The sequence below is a fragment of the Chrysochloris asiatica genome, unplaced genomic scaffold (genome assembly GCF_000296735.1).
Source record: "Chrysochloris asiatica unplaced genomic scaffold, ChrAsi1.0 scaffold00007, whole genome shotgun sequence".
Classification (NCBI taxonomy): Eukaryota; Metazoa; Chordata; class Mammalia; order Afrosoricida; family Chrysochloridae; genus Chrysochloris; species Chrysochloris asiatica.
Window position 1 is genome coordinate 10,986,144 of NW_006408525.1, and position 11,835 is coordinate 10,997,978.

Genomic DNA, 11,835 nt, shown 5'->3' on the forward strand with positions numbered 1-11,835 from the left:
GTATGAATTAACTTTGTTCACACACGGTAACTGGTGTCCCCGCCGGATTCTGCCCTGGCGGTCGGCGGGGACTTGGTGGGCGCCAGCGTGGCGTTGCAACAGGGCGCGGCCTTAGGGAAATCTCTGGATCCCAGCGTCTCGGTTGCCAGGGGAACCAGGAGCGGCTTGCTTTCCGGCGCAGTCGCGGTGCAGCACAGCTGTCATGGCGGAGACCGTCTGGAGTACTGACACTGGGGAGGCTGTGTACCGCTCCCGGGACCCCGTGCGCAACTTGCGCCTCCGGTAATAGCACCACCCTCGCACCGGAGCCCCGTCCTTTTATCCCTTCAGATAACTCGAGCCTGAACTTCTCAGTGTTCTGAAACTCTCACTTCCTTTTATCATCCTGCCCACATCCTCCCTGGTTCCCCCACATCTCCCAGCACCACCCAGACTATTCTCCGTCCAGAGCCTAGAAGCACTTATTTTAGACCTGCCCAAGCACTCTCAGTCCCAAATTCCTCGGAGCCCTGGGTTCCAGTACGCCCTCATATCCTCCCACCCTTCCCCTGAGAGCCCCATGCTTCACCTACCTCCCCTCGGCCTTCTGCACCCAACCCCCCTTTGGCAGCCGCACCCCGCTGCGTGTTTTGCTTCCCCCCCACTTGCTCTGTGTTCCTCTCCTGCTGAGTGCCTTGTAACACGTATTTTGGACGTCTCTTTTCCTGACAGAGTCCACCTCCAAAGAATCACATCAAGCAACTTTCTCCATTACCAGCCTGCTACACAGCCTGGGAAGGACCTCATAGACTTGGCCACTTTTAGGCCCCATCCCACCGCCAGTGGGTGCTATGGTGGTGATGTGACCCTCCCGGGGGCCTGGGGGAAGAAACTGGGGCTGTATAATAGAGTTATCCCTTAAGGCAGAGTAGACCCAGGTCTACTTTTTCAGCAGCAGCCTTTTTACAGATGAGCAAACTAAGGCATAGGGAAGTTGGGTTCCTTGTCAGTGTTGAATGTTAGAGCCAGTATTTGAACCCAGGCAGTTTTAGCCACTTCACTCTATTGCATATGAAAATTAAGAGAGACATGGGTCCTGCCATCAAGATGCTGAATTGTGGTCAGCTGTAGTGAAATAGCAAATACTTACTCTTTGATATGTTATAGATTTGTCTAGGAACCCAACTCTCTAAATACATGTATGAAAGCTCTTTTAAAGTTGGAAACTGCTAGACAAATGTACCTATTAACATTAACTGTGCTCTTGGGGAAACCAGAGAATGAGAGGAGAGAGAGAGTGAGTTTGTGTGTGTGTGTGTGTGTGTGTGTGTGTGTTTAGGACACTCATCACTCTGTTTTGGTTGTCCTTCTGTTCAGAAATATTCCTGAGGAAGCGTGTGGCTGTGAATTGTGAAACTATATCTGAAAAAGGCTTAGTCAACCAAAAATGGATTAGGGTTTGTTCTTAAAAATGAATAAATAAAATCATTTATTTGACTTTAGTCTCCCCTCTTAAGGTTACAAAGTTTTTGCTTCTAAATGTATAGCTTCAAGATTCTTTTCTAACAAATGCAGGCAGTCGAGCCTCCATCTAAATTTCAGTCCCTGTACTGATTTAATTTTAATAATTCCTGGAAGGCAGGATCTTATTTTATTCCAATTAGAATAGTGGTTAAGACTTCTTGGGTTCTAATCTGGTTTCTGCATATACTAACCAGAGCAAGTATACAGCCTTTCTAGTTTCTGTCAAAGTGAATACTTAATAACTGAACTCCAGTTAGCTTTGTGACAAATGTAATAAGAGCCCAGCCTTTGGTTATAACCAGCCATGGTGCCCTTGGTTTGCCTCAAGTAGTTAACTCACTTGGTTGCCTTTGGAGGTGGACATCGCCCAGATGAAGATGAAGAAGAAGAGGTTGTGATCGGGTGGCAGGAGAAACTCTTTAGCCAGGTGAGCCAGTGTCACCTGTCAGCTCAGCCTACTTCCACCTGGCCCATGTCCACTTGATTGGCAGCAGGGAACGTTCTCCATCTTTGAAAGAGTCTGCTGCCAGCAGGGTTCCCTAGGCCAGTGTTGTGTTGACAGACCCACATCCCTGATTTTAAACAGTGTTTGACTAGGTATCATTGTGTTAAGTAGTATTTGATTCACTGATGATTTTCTGAAATAAGATTCTTGGAAACAAAATAACTGGATTAAAATACTATTTTGAAGATTAGGGATATGTATTGGCAAAATGATTTCCAGAAAGGTTGTAACATTGTAGTGTATACTGTGGTTGGTCTGGCTTGTTGTGTTTATAGGGGCATAGTGAAAAGCAACCCGAGCATCAGGTTTAGGTGAATTGGGGTCAAATCCTGACTGCTATTCAATTTTATGATCTCTGGGCCACACATCATCTGTAGCACAAGAGTTGGATTAGATCACCACTCTGCTTCCTTTCTTAGACTCTCCTGCCCTCCTGAGGTAAATGAGAGCTCATTATGAAAACATGTCAGATAACCTCACTTTTATAGAAATAATGTGACTAGAAAGTTATAGGACCAAAAGTTTGAACCATTCTCAGTAGATCTCTGTTTCTTTGTGGTGTCCTCAGTTTGAGGTCGATTTGTACCAAAATGAAGCAGCCTGTCAGAGCCCTTTGGATCATCAATACCGTCAAGAAATTCTGAAGCTGGAGGACTCGGGTAACAGGAAGAACCGGCGAATCTTTACCTACACTGACTCTGATAGATATACCAACTTGGAGGAGGTATTGTTCTTTCTAAGGCCCCATTAGCTTCCTTCTTGCACTTTGCCTCCCCTTTTGCCTTCCTGGTGGTAGTGGGTTCTGTGTGGTAAATCAAAAGCCTGTTAAGGAGAGAAAGGTCGCCTTCCCAGAAGCTCCTGTGTGCTGCTGGAGTAGAGTCTGCAGGTGGTGTGGCTGTGCTCCCTTCTCTGCCTGCTGGAGGCCTGGAGGGAGCTGGCAGGGTCTCTAGTGATAGCCTTGTAGACTGCAGAGGGGAGACAGGTGAGTAGGTGAGTAGATTCTGGAACAATCTAGATAAAATTCATCAGGGTATTTAGCCAAACCTCAGAGTCACATGGCTCTCTGTGGCCCTGAGCAGATGGGTCACAGAGGGCTGCTCTGTTTCCTCAGCACTGTCAGAAAATGACCACCGCAGCCAGTGAGGTACCATCTTTCTTGGTCGAGCGAATGGCAAATGTCAGGCGGCGGCGGCAGGACAGACGAGGGATGTGAGTGCTGATGTGTGTGGGCGTGAGGGGGCTGGATCTCTGTGGTCCTGCCACAACAACATTCTTGATAATGTCTACTGTCTCAAGCCTCCCATTCTGGAGTGGGCCTCTACCTGGGGTGTGTACCCCTCTCAGCTTTTCATGGGGTACCAGGGAGGTGACGCTCTCTATGGTGTCTTCCAGGGAGGGTGGCATCCTCAAGTCACGCATCGTCACCTGGGAACCCTCAGAAGAGTTTGTCAGGAATAGTCATGTCATTAACACCCCTCTTCAGACAATGTACATCATGGCAGACCTGGGGCCCTATGGAAAGTGAGTGATGCTTCTGTCACCCCGGTTCTCATCTGCGGCTTCTCACACTAACTCTTACCTTCCTGGTAGAGTCTTCCCCGGGCCCAGGAGACAGAAGGACTTTACTTCTTAGTTGTACTTGGGAAAAAGTGTTCCACCAGGACAATTCATCCTACTGATCTCTGTCCTTCCCTGGCAGTGGGTCTGAGGATCCTGAACCTTAATGTTGATTTCCTGGTATTAGGCTTGGCTATAAGAAGTATGAACAGGTGCTCTGTACACTGAAGGTGGACAGCAATGGCGTGATCACAGTAAAGCCTGACTTCACTGGCCTCAAAGGGCCCTACAGGTGAGGAGAAGAAAGGCCACTAGGGAAGGGGTGTTGGCACTGACATCCCTTTCTTTGACTTCACTGTTTGCTCCTAGTTGGTAAGATCCTTCAAAAGTCCTTCATCTGTTCTTTTGAATTCCTAAATAGTGGTTCAGATTCTGTTCTGGGCCATAGATCTTTAGGCAGCAGGGGACCCTGCTCTCAGGAAATGTCAGTTACACCAACGTGAAAGTCATTAACCTTAGTGTTTAGTTAATTAAGAATAATTCTGAGCTACTGAGTGTAGGGACTAACCATGGGGTTAGATGAGATGAACTCAAACCCAGTCTCTTCCTCGGGGCTGACAGTTCCCCATCCACATGTCTTAGAATAACAGAGTTGCTAATTAGACATCAGTGAGACCAACGCGCCCATTCCTCAGGAGAGAGAATTGGGTACAGGGATGTTGTGTCTTAAGTTTTCACAGTGACTGAGGTAGGGGTGGATCCAGACCCCATGCTCTCCGAGCTTGCCAAAGAATGGCACCCTTTCTGCATTACCTTTCTGTTTCCTTTTCCTGACCATCTTCACATCCCTTTGCATCATATACTTCAAGTAAAGCGTATGATCCATCAGTGGTGAGTCATCCCTGGGCTATGATCCGAGTTGGTCCCTTTGTGCCTTTGACCTTACAGAATCGAGACGGAGGGGGAAAAGCAGGAGCTGTGGAAGTATACAATTGATAACGTGTCATCGCTCGCACAGCCGGAGGAGGAGGAGCGGGAACAGCGTGTGTTCAAGGATGTAAGAGCAGCTTCATTCCTAGGACCCAGGGGATGAGCCTGTGCCTGGGAGCTGAGACCAGTTCTGAAGTTGATGCCAGCAGTTGCTAAGTGAAACCTTGCTCTTAGCAAGATTTGACTTAGATGCTAGGAAGCGTTACTGATGAATCTATCAGGCAGCAGTGTTTTTGTTCACATTATAGCGTCATAATCATGATTGTTTTAAGGAGCTCTGGTAGTGTAGTGGTTACGAATCGGGCTGCGAACCTTAAGGTCAGCGGTTCGAAACTACCAGCTGCTCCGCGGGAGAAAGATGAGGCTTTCTACTCCCGTAAAGATTTACACCCTCGGAAACCCTGTACAGGGTCGCTGTGGGTCGGAACCGACTCGACGGCACTTAACAACAACAAATCATGATTGTTTATTGAGCATTCTCCATGCTCGGTTCTAGACACGTGGCTCAGCTGAGTTCATTTAGACTTACAGCAACCCTGTGAAGCAGATAATGTTATTATCACTAATTTATAAATGAGGAAACTGAGATTGAGAAGCAAAGCAGTCTGCCCAAGATCACACAGCTTGTTAAGTGCTGGGGCCAGGATTTGAGCCGGGAGCCTCTGTCCTTCCCTTTAAAATGCCAGTGAGCAGGATGCTTCGGTCTGCAGCGCCCTCTGGCTTTCCCCGTTGTTGCTGCTTTTCTCCACCCCATGCAGACTGCGCATAGGGCTGGCTTGGTTCACATCTTGAATTTGGGTTTGGTTGGTTTCCTCAGCTTTATGGTCGGCACAAGGAGTACCTCAGCAGCCTCGTGGGCACTGACTTTGAGATGGTGAGTTGCTTGGCTTCCGGTAGCACTGAGCTGTTTGTAAGCAGCACATTCCACCGTGGATGAATGACAGTGCCTCTCAGCACAGCCTCTTCAGTGAAAAAAGGAAGTAAAAAAATAGCAGCGACTTTAATCCTATTAGTGGGTTTGAAAACGATGCATCTTGATAAAGAATTGTTGACACACAAAGTTCTGACCACACACTTACTAACAGGGACTTTTCTCTGGGGATGATGGGTACATGGCTTTTGAGTTGTGAGAGGGAGGTGTAGTGTTTTTACCTTTGTCTCTGTACTTAGCTTTTTCGGAAATGTCATGGCTCTGTAGGACAAGCACAGGACTGTGAACCACAAGGCCGATGGTTCAAGCCCACCAGCTGCACCAGGGCAGACAGATGAGGCTTTCTACTGCAAAGATTTACAACCATAGAAACTCTATACAGGGTCACTATGAGTCAGAACCGAATCAAGGGCACTGAACAGCAACATAACAACAATACTTAGTTTTATGTTTACATTTAGCATTCATTTTACATTTTTTGTCAGTGGTAATGCATTCATGTTATTGTTGTTAATTGCTGTTGAGTCGATTCATACTCATAGCCACCCTGTGTAGGGTTTCCAGGACTCCTGGTGTGGCGCTGTAGGATAAGCACTGGACTGCGAACCACAAAGTCAGTGGTTCAGCGGTTCAAACCCACCGGCTACTCCTTGGAAACTCTGTCTAGGATTGCTATGAGTCAGAACCAACTCGAAAGCACTTACCAACAACAACATAGAGTTTCTGAGGAGTGACCAGTGGGTTTGAACCACTGGCCTTGTGAATAGTAGGACTTTATAATTTTGAAAATGTAAAAGAGAAAAATCACTTCCTCATGTTTCATGTGGGTATTTTTTCCTAAGTACTTCATAGAAAGGGTGTCACTGGTTTGTCAAATATTATGCCTCTTCAAAAACAAAACCATTTAGGTCAATTATTCTGTGGTCCAGGTTTTTGTCTTCCTTCATTCCAGAGGTTCCGTTTGAAGATCTGGAAACAAAGATAGAATTACTCACTGTTCTTCTCTCTGAAAAATTAACTTGTAATGCTTTTGTATTGCATAAACATTATTTAGAGCTTTAAAAGTTAGTTAAGACAGATAAACACATAAAAGAAAAAAAACCCTTGGTTTTGTGATCTCAGCCATCAAAAGGGAATAGGGGTCTTCAACTTTCTACTGTGCTCAAAAAGTTGATATTATTGTTATGCTTATAAATTTCCCATACTGATTTACATTGAAATTATGCACTTTCCCCCACTTTGTTAACGTCATCAATAAAAGGATCAGGGTGGGAAGGGGGATCCTGTAGTAACAAACCAGGGCTTCTGTCCAGGGTCAGGCTTGGGCTTTGTAGACAGGACTCAGGAGATGTGCTGGTTTCCTAAGACCTCCTGACCGCTTCCCACTTCTCTCACCTAGACTGCGCCAGGTGCACTCCGGCTCTTTGTAAACGGAGAGGTTGGTAAGTGTCTTGTCAGACAGACATGTCTTAATGCTTGGGCAAGTGTCAGATGGAGCTGTGACATCATCTGCCCCACCCTGGTGGAGGCTTTGGGCTGTCTGCATGATGTGCTAAGCTCAGGGATGCTTCTTCCCTGGAAACATGGAGGGCTCCTGGAGCATGTAGGCTGCTTAGTACCGGGCTGGCTGGGTGCTAAGGGTGCTAGGGGAATAAGCTGAAATCGTTTCATGTTCTCTCTTGTAGTTTCAGCCCAAGGCTATGAGTATGATAATCTCTACGTTCACTTCTTTGTGGAATTGCCAACTAGTAAGTAAGAGTCCTAAATCTGTTTTTATGCCTTTCCTGACCGCTTTCCAGAGACCGTCCTTCCTCGCACCCCCACTAAAACTGTTACTTCTCTCTTCAGGGTCATGTATCGCTTCCATGTTGCCAGATCCAGTGGGGGCTTCCTTGCTTTTACCTCACTTGACCTCTCAGAAGCATTTGCCCCAACTAACTTTTCTTCTTTTAAACTCTTTTCTCGTCATCTGACTTCTACGCTCCCCTCTTCTCCTCAGAGTCATTGACCGACTCCTCCTCTTCTGTGAACTCAAAACATAAGCATATCCAAGGCTGAGGCTAGTCCTTCTGTTACTCTGCCTATAGTCTTCCTAGGTGGTTCTGCCCAGTCGTATGGTGATAAATACCATCTCTATGTCTTGGGCCCCTGACATGTAGATGATATTTCTCTCTCAGCCTTGACCTCTTCTCTGAAATCCAGACTCACCCAGTTACCTACCTCGTTGACATCTCTGTTTAACATGACCCAAAAGAACTCTTGATTCCCCCTTCTCCCTTAGAACTTCCCTCCCCTAGTCTTCCCCATCTTAGCAGAAAGGTAACATTTTTTACTTAGTTGCTGGTACCAGAACCTAGGAGAACTTCTTGATTCCTACACCCAGTGTATCAGCAGTCCTGTCAGCTCACGCTTCAAAAATTGTCCTAAATCTGTCTGGTCCCTCTAATACCCAGGACCAGGTCACCATCAGCTCTTCCTAGGCCAGTGCATTGTGTTTCTAACTTAGCCTCTTACTTCCTCTCTGGCTCCCTCTTCCAGTCCATTTGCCACACACCTCATAGCCAAATGGAGTTCTGAAACATGGAAACCAGTTGTGTCTCTTGGGCTTAAACCCTAGAGTTAAATCCAAACTCCTTACACTGAATGAGTGACCCCTACTGTCTCTCTTTACAGTAATCCAGCCACACTTTCTTTCTAGTCATGAGCATGCCAAGTTCATTCCCACTTTAGACCCTTGGCAGGATCATTTCCTTTGCTTGAGGTCCTTTGCAAGTTTCTTTTTTTTTGCTTTTTAGTTCCAGTTTAAGTGTCACCCCTCAGAGAGGCCTTCTCTGACCATGCAATCAAAATTAGCATCTCAAGTCACTCAATCCCTTTAACCCCCTTGATTTTTAATATAGAGGTCATCAGTAGCTACCTGATAGCTTTTTCTTATCTCTTTTCCTCCATTAGAATGTCTGGTCCATCCGAGACAGGAATCTTTCCTATCTGGTCACCCAGGTGTCCCCAATGTCTGGTCATAGCACATAATGGAAACTCAGTAAATGGTGAATGAATGAATAAAGAAACTTTGCTTTTTCTCAGCTACTTGCCCTCTTCCCAGGTGAACTTGCTATGTATGTGTGGTTTTTGTCTTTCAGGCTGGTCAAGCCCAGCATTCCAACAGCTTTCAGGAATAACACAGACCTGTACCACCAAATCCCTGGGAATGGTATGGAGGATTAGAGGGCATAGCTGAAGGGACAGGAGTCTGCTCCTGGGGTGGCATTGAAGCTTTATCTGGCCAACAACCGTGTACACTAGGGAGAATTATTGTGTTGGACCTGCCATCCTTTGAGGGCCCTGGAGGGCTGCCTGGTCCAGGGACTGCTCTGCCTTTCTGAGCCGCTCTCACTTCCTACCTGGGGTGAATTTCCCTGTGAAGAGTAGCCTGTGTCTGGGCACGGGCACTGGGAGAACATGTGCCGTGGGAAGCCTGACCGCGCACCTGATACCAAGTGTAGACACATTCCTCTCTTAGGACAGGGTGGCGCATTTCTCCTACCCCTTCACGTTTGAGGCCTCTTTCCTCCACGAGGACGAGTCTGCTGGTGAGTAGTCACCAGTGATCCTGGGCCATGGGTCTCCTCAGCCAGCACCCAACTCTTTGAGCTGACTGGCTCTTTTCCCTTGCTCCCAGATGCTCTCCCAGAGTGGCCTGTGCTCTACTGTGAGGTCCTGTCACTGGACTTCTGGAAGAGGTATCGTGTGGAAGGCTATGGGGCCGTGGTGCTGCCTGCCAACCCAGGTAACCCCTTGTCCTTGCCCTTCTGGTGGTCACATGGGAACCAAACTAACACTTCTAAAAGATTTGATGGGAAGTAGAGTCCTGGTGGGGCACTGGAAGACAAACACTGGACTGTTAGCTGTAAGGTCAGTGGTTCAAACCCACGAGCCATTCCTCGGGAACACTTACAGGGTCGCTATAAGTTGACGATACTTAACAACAGCAAGAGATAATTAGGAATTAGAAGCAATGAACTTGAAAGATTCCGAGCTCCTTTTAAGACATTCATTCTCCTTCCATGAAAGAAAACTAAGTGAGATGTAGAACTAACTCCCCAGTGGTGGGCGGCCTGACCGTCTATGCTGTCTGCGTGCCATGTTACAGCCTTGAGGGAGAAACTGTGTGATCAAATAGGCTCCCTGCGCATGTGTATTGAATGGAGCCATTCATTTTCAAGTAATGGCAACTACGTTTTATGGAGGAGCCTTGGTGGTGTAGTGGGTTGTGCGATGGACTGCTAACCACAAGGTCAGCAGTTCAAACCCACCAGCTGCTCTGTGGGACAAAGATGAGACTGGCTGTTTCCATAAATGCAGCCTTGAAAACCCAAAGGGGCAGTTCTCCTGTGTCCTATGGGGTCACTATGAGTGGGAATTGACTCAATGGCAGTGGACTTGGTTTTTTTGGAGGGGTCTGTGTTTTATTGTGTGCCAGGCATTGTGTTGTGTTTCTCATTTAATTTTCCAACTATTCTGTGCGGTATATAGGTATATGTAGTTCTGTAGGAGAAGCACATGACAGCTAACTTCAAAGTCAGCGGTTCAAACCTACCAGCTGCTCCTTGGAAGCCCTATACAGAGTTGCTATGAGCCAGAACTGACTTGTAGGCACTCTGTTTTACTAGATGAGGAAAATGAAGTTTAGAAAGGTTACTAAACTTCTCTTGGATACACAGATAATAAGTGGCAGAACTGAGATCTGAATTTATGTCTGATTAATTTCAAAATGAGTACTCTTAACCACCATGATAACCTTTATCAGAAACCAGGTTACCTCACCAGGTATAAGGAGCCCTGTTGGCATAGTGTTTAAGCATTCAGCTGCAGACCATCACAGAAGAACGACCCAGTAGTGGGTTTCCATAAAGATGCACAGCCTCGGAACCCCTGTGGGGCACTTCTACTCTGTCCTATTGAGTTGCTATGAGTCAGAACTGACTCAGCAGCCCTGGGTTTGGGTTTTTGGTATGCTGCCTCGTTGCTCGGCAGGCAGGGAGGGACCAGATGCCCTTTTGGGACCTGACCCCATTCTCTGCATCCCTTGTACAGGTTCCCACACCCTGACAGTGTCTACATGGAGACCCATGGAGCTGGGCACGAAGGCTGAACTGAGGAGGTTTTTCATTGGTGGTTCTCTGGAACTGGAAGACCTTGCCTACGTGAGGGTACCAGGAACCTTTAAGGTAATGTTTGTGTCTCCGAGACTCCTTGCTGGAAACTCTCCTTCCTGTCTTCTGTTCTGTAGCAGGTGGGGTCTGGGTTCAGATGCCGTTGTTACTCATTGCTTCAGTATTACTTAGCCCCTGCCTTCCTGTGGCTAAGTGGAAGTCTTGGCCACATTGTGAACCAGGCACAAATGTCTACACTGTCTCAGGAGCTCTCTGGGAAATATCCTTAGAGATTTCTTACTGACTTCATCAGAGTAATGGCTTTCTCCCATGCCACTGCACAGCTTCAGTGATTAGTGAGGAGCTCTGTCAGCAACAACACAGAATACCGGACCAAGCAGGCTCAGGGGATGGTGCCAGAACTCTGAACCTCATATAAAGGAATATTTAGAAGGTTGGAAGGCTTACAGCTAGGGGAATTTGTAGAAGAAGCAAGAAATCCACTGCTTTCTAATCCAAGATGCTCAGATGCTCCCAGAGCCGCCATCTTGGGTGAGACCAAGCAGGGGACGGATCAGAGCAGCAATGGATGCCTGACAGAACCATGGAGATAAAGGTGTGGACAGTTTTTATGTTGTTTTTTGGTATCTGTTCATTTGTGTCTCGCTGTCTGCGCACCTCCATTCTGGTGACAAGAGAGGGGGTACCTGAGCGAGTGGACACCTCACTCCTTCCCCTAGAGGGTTCTACTACACATGTGCACAGATCTCCTGGAAATATAAAATGACAGTTTCCACTTAAAGCCAAACGACAGTGCAAAATGGCCACAGCCGGCCCTGAACTGTTTATCACTAGGAAAAAGTCCTGAGTGGTGATTGTGGAGTGGAACAGGCAGACTAAAAAGCAAATAGGCTGAAAATTAAATACTGAGTTATGTCACAACAACCTACAGTGACATCTTGATATTTCTCAGGAAGAAGAGTAAAAAGGGAAGCCCATCTCCTGATTATATCTACCTGGAGGCAATCAGAAAGCATAAGAAATACCAAAATACACACTCATCTAAGTATTAAGGCCACAGATAACTCCTAAATATGCCCAAAAGACAGAAACAGATGACCATATCAGCACATGTCCAGAAACGAGATAAAGTGACTGAAGCAAATGAGCTGGCAGTAGACCTACACTCCATATTG

General features: G+C 46.8%; 1 protein-coding gene across 1 annotated transcript in view; it reads left to right on the forward strand.

The window, feature by feature from the left end:
- Positions 1–202: 202 nt before the first annotated feature.
- Positions 203–11,835, forward strand: part of MKS1 (Meckel syndrome, type 1) — a 17,417-nt gene continuing 5,784 nt past the window's right edge. Inside the window, exons 1-15 of the mRNA XM_006832393.1 lie at positions 203–282; positions 712–821; positions 1,860–1,930; positions 2,577–2,732; positions 3,120–3,217; positions 3,401–3,529; positions 3,753–3,857; positions 4,514–4,622; positions 5,373–5,429; positions 6,886–6,928; positions 7,172–7,234; positions 8,627–8,697; positions 9,007–9,076; positions 9,166–9,273; positions 10,581–10,714. Coding sequence (XP_006832456.1) covers positions 203–282; positions 712–821; positions 1,860–1,930; positions 2,577–2,732; positions 3,120–3,217; positions 3,401–3,529; positions 3,753–3,857; positions 4,514–4,622; positions 5,373–5,429; positions 6,886–6,928; positions 7,172–7,234; positions 8,627–8,697; positions 9,007–9,076; positions 9,166–9,273; positions 10,581–10,714 — 1,404 coding nt within the window. The remainder of the gene's footprint in view (positions 283–711; positions 822–1,859; positions 1,931–2,576; positions 2,733–3,119; positions 3,218–3,400; positions 3,530–3,752; positions 3,858–4,513; positions 4,623–5,372; positions 5,430–6,885; positions 6,929–7,171; positions 7,235–8,626; positions 8,698–9,006; positions 9,077–9,165; positions 9,274–10,580; positions 10,715–11,835) is intronic.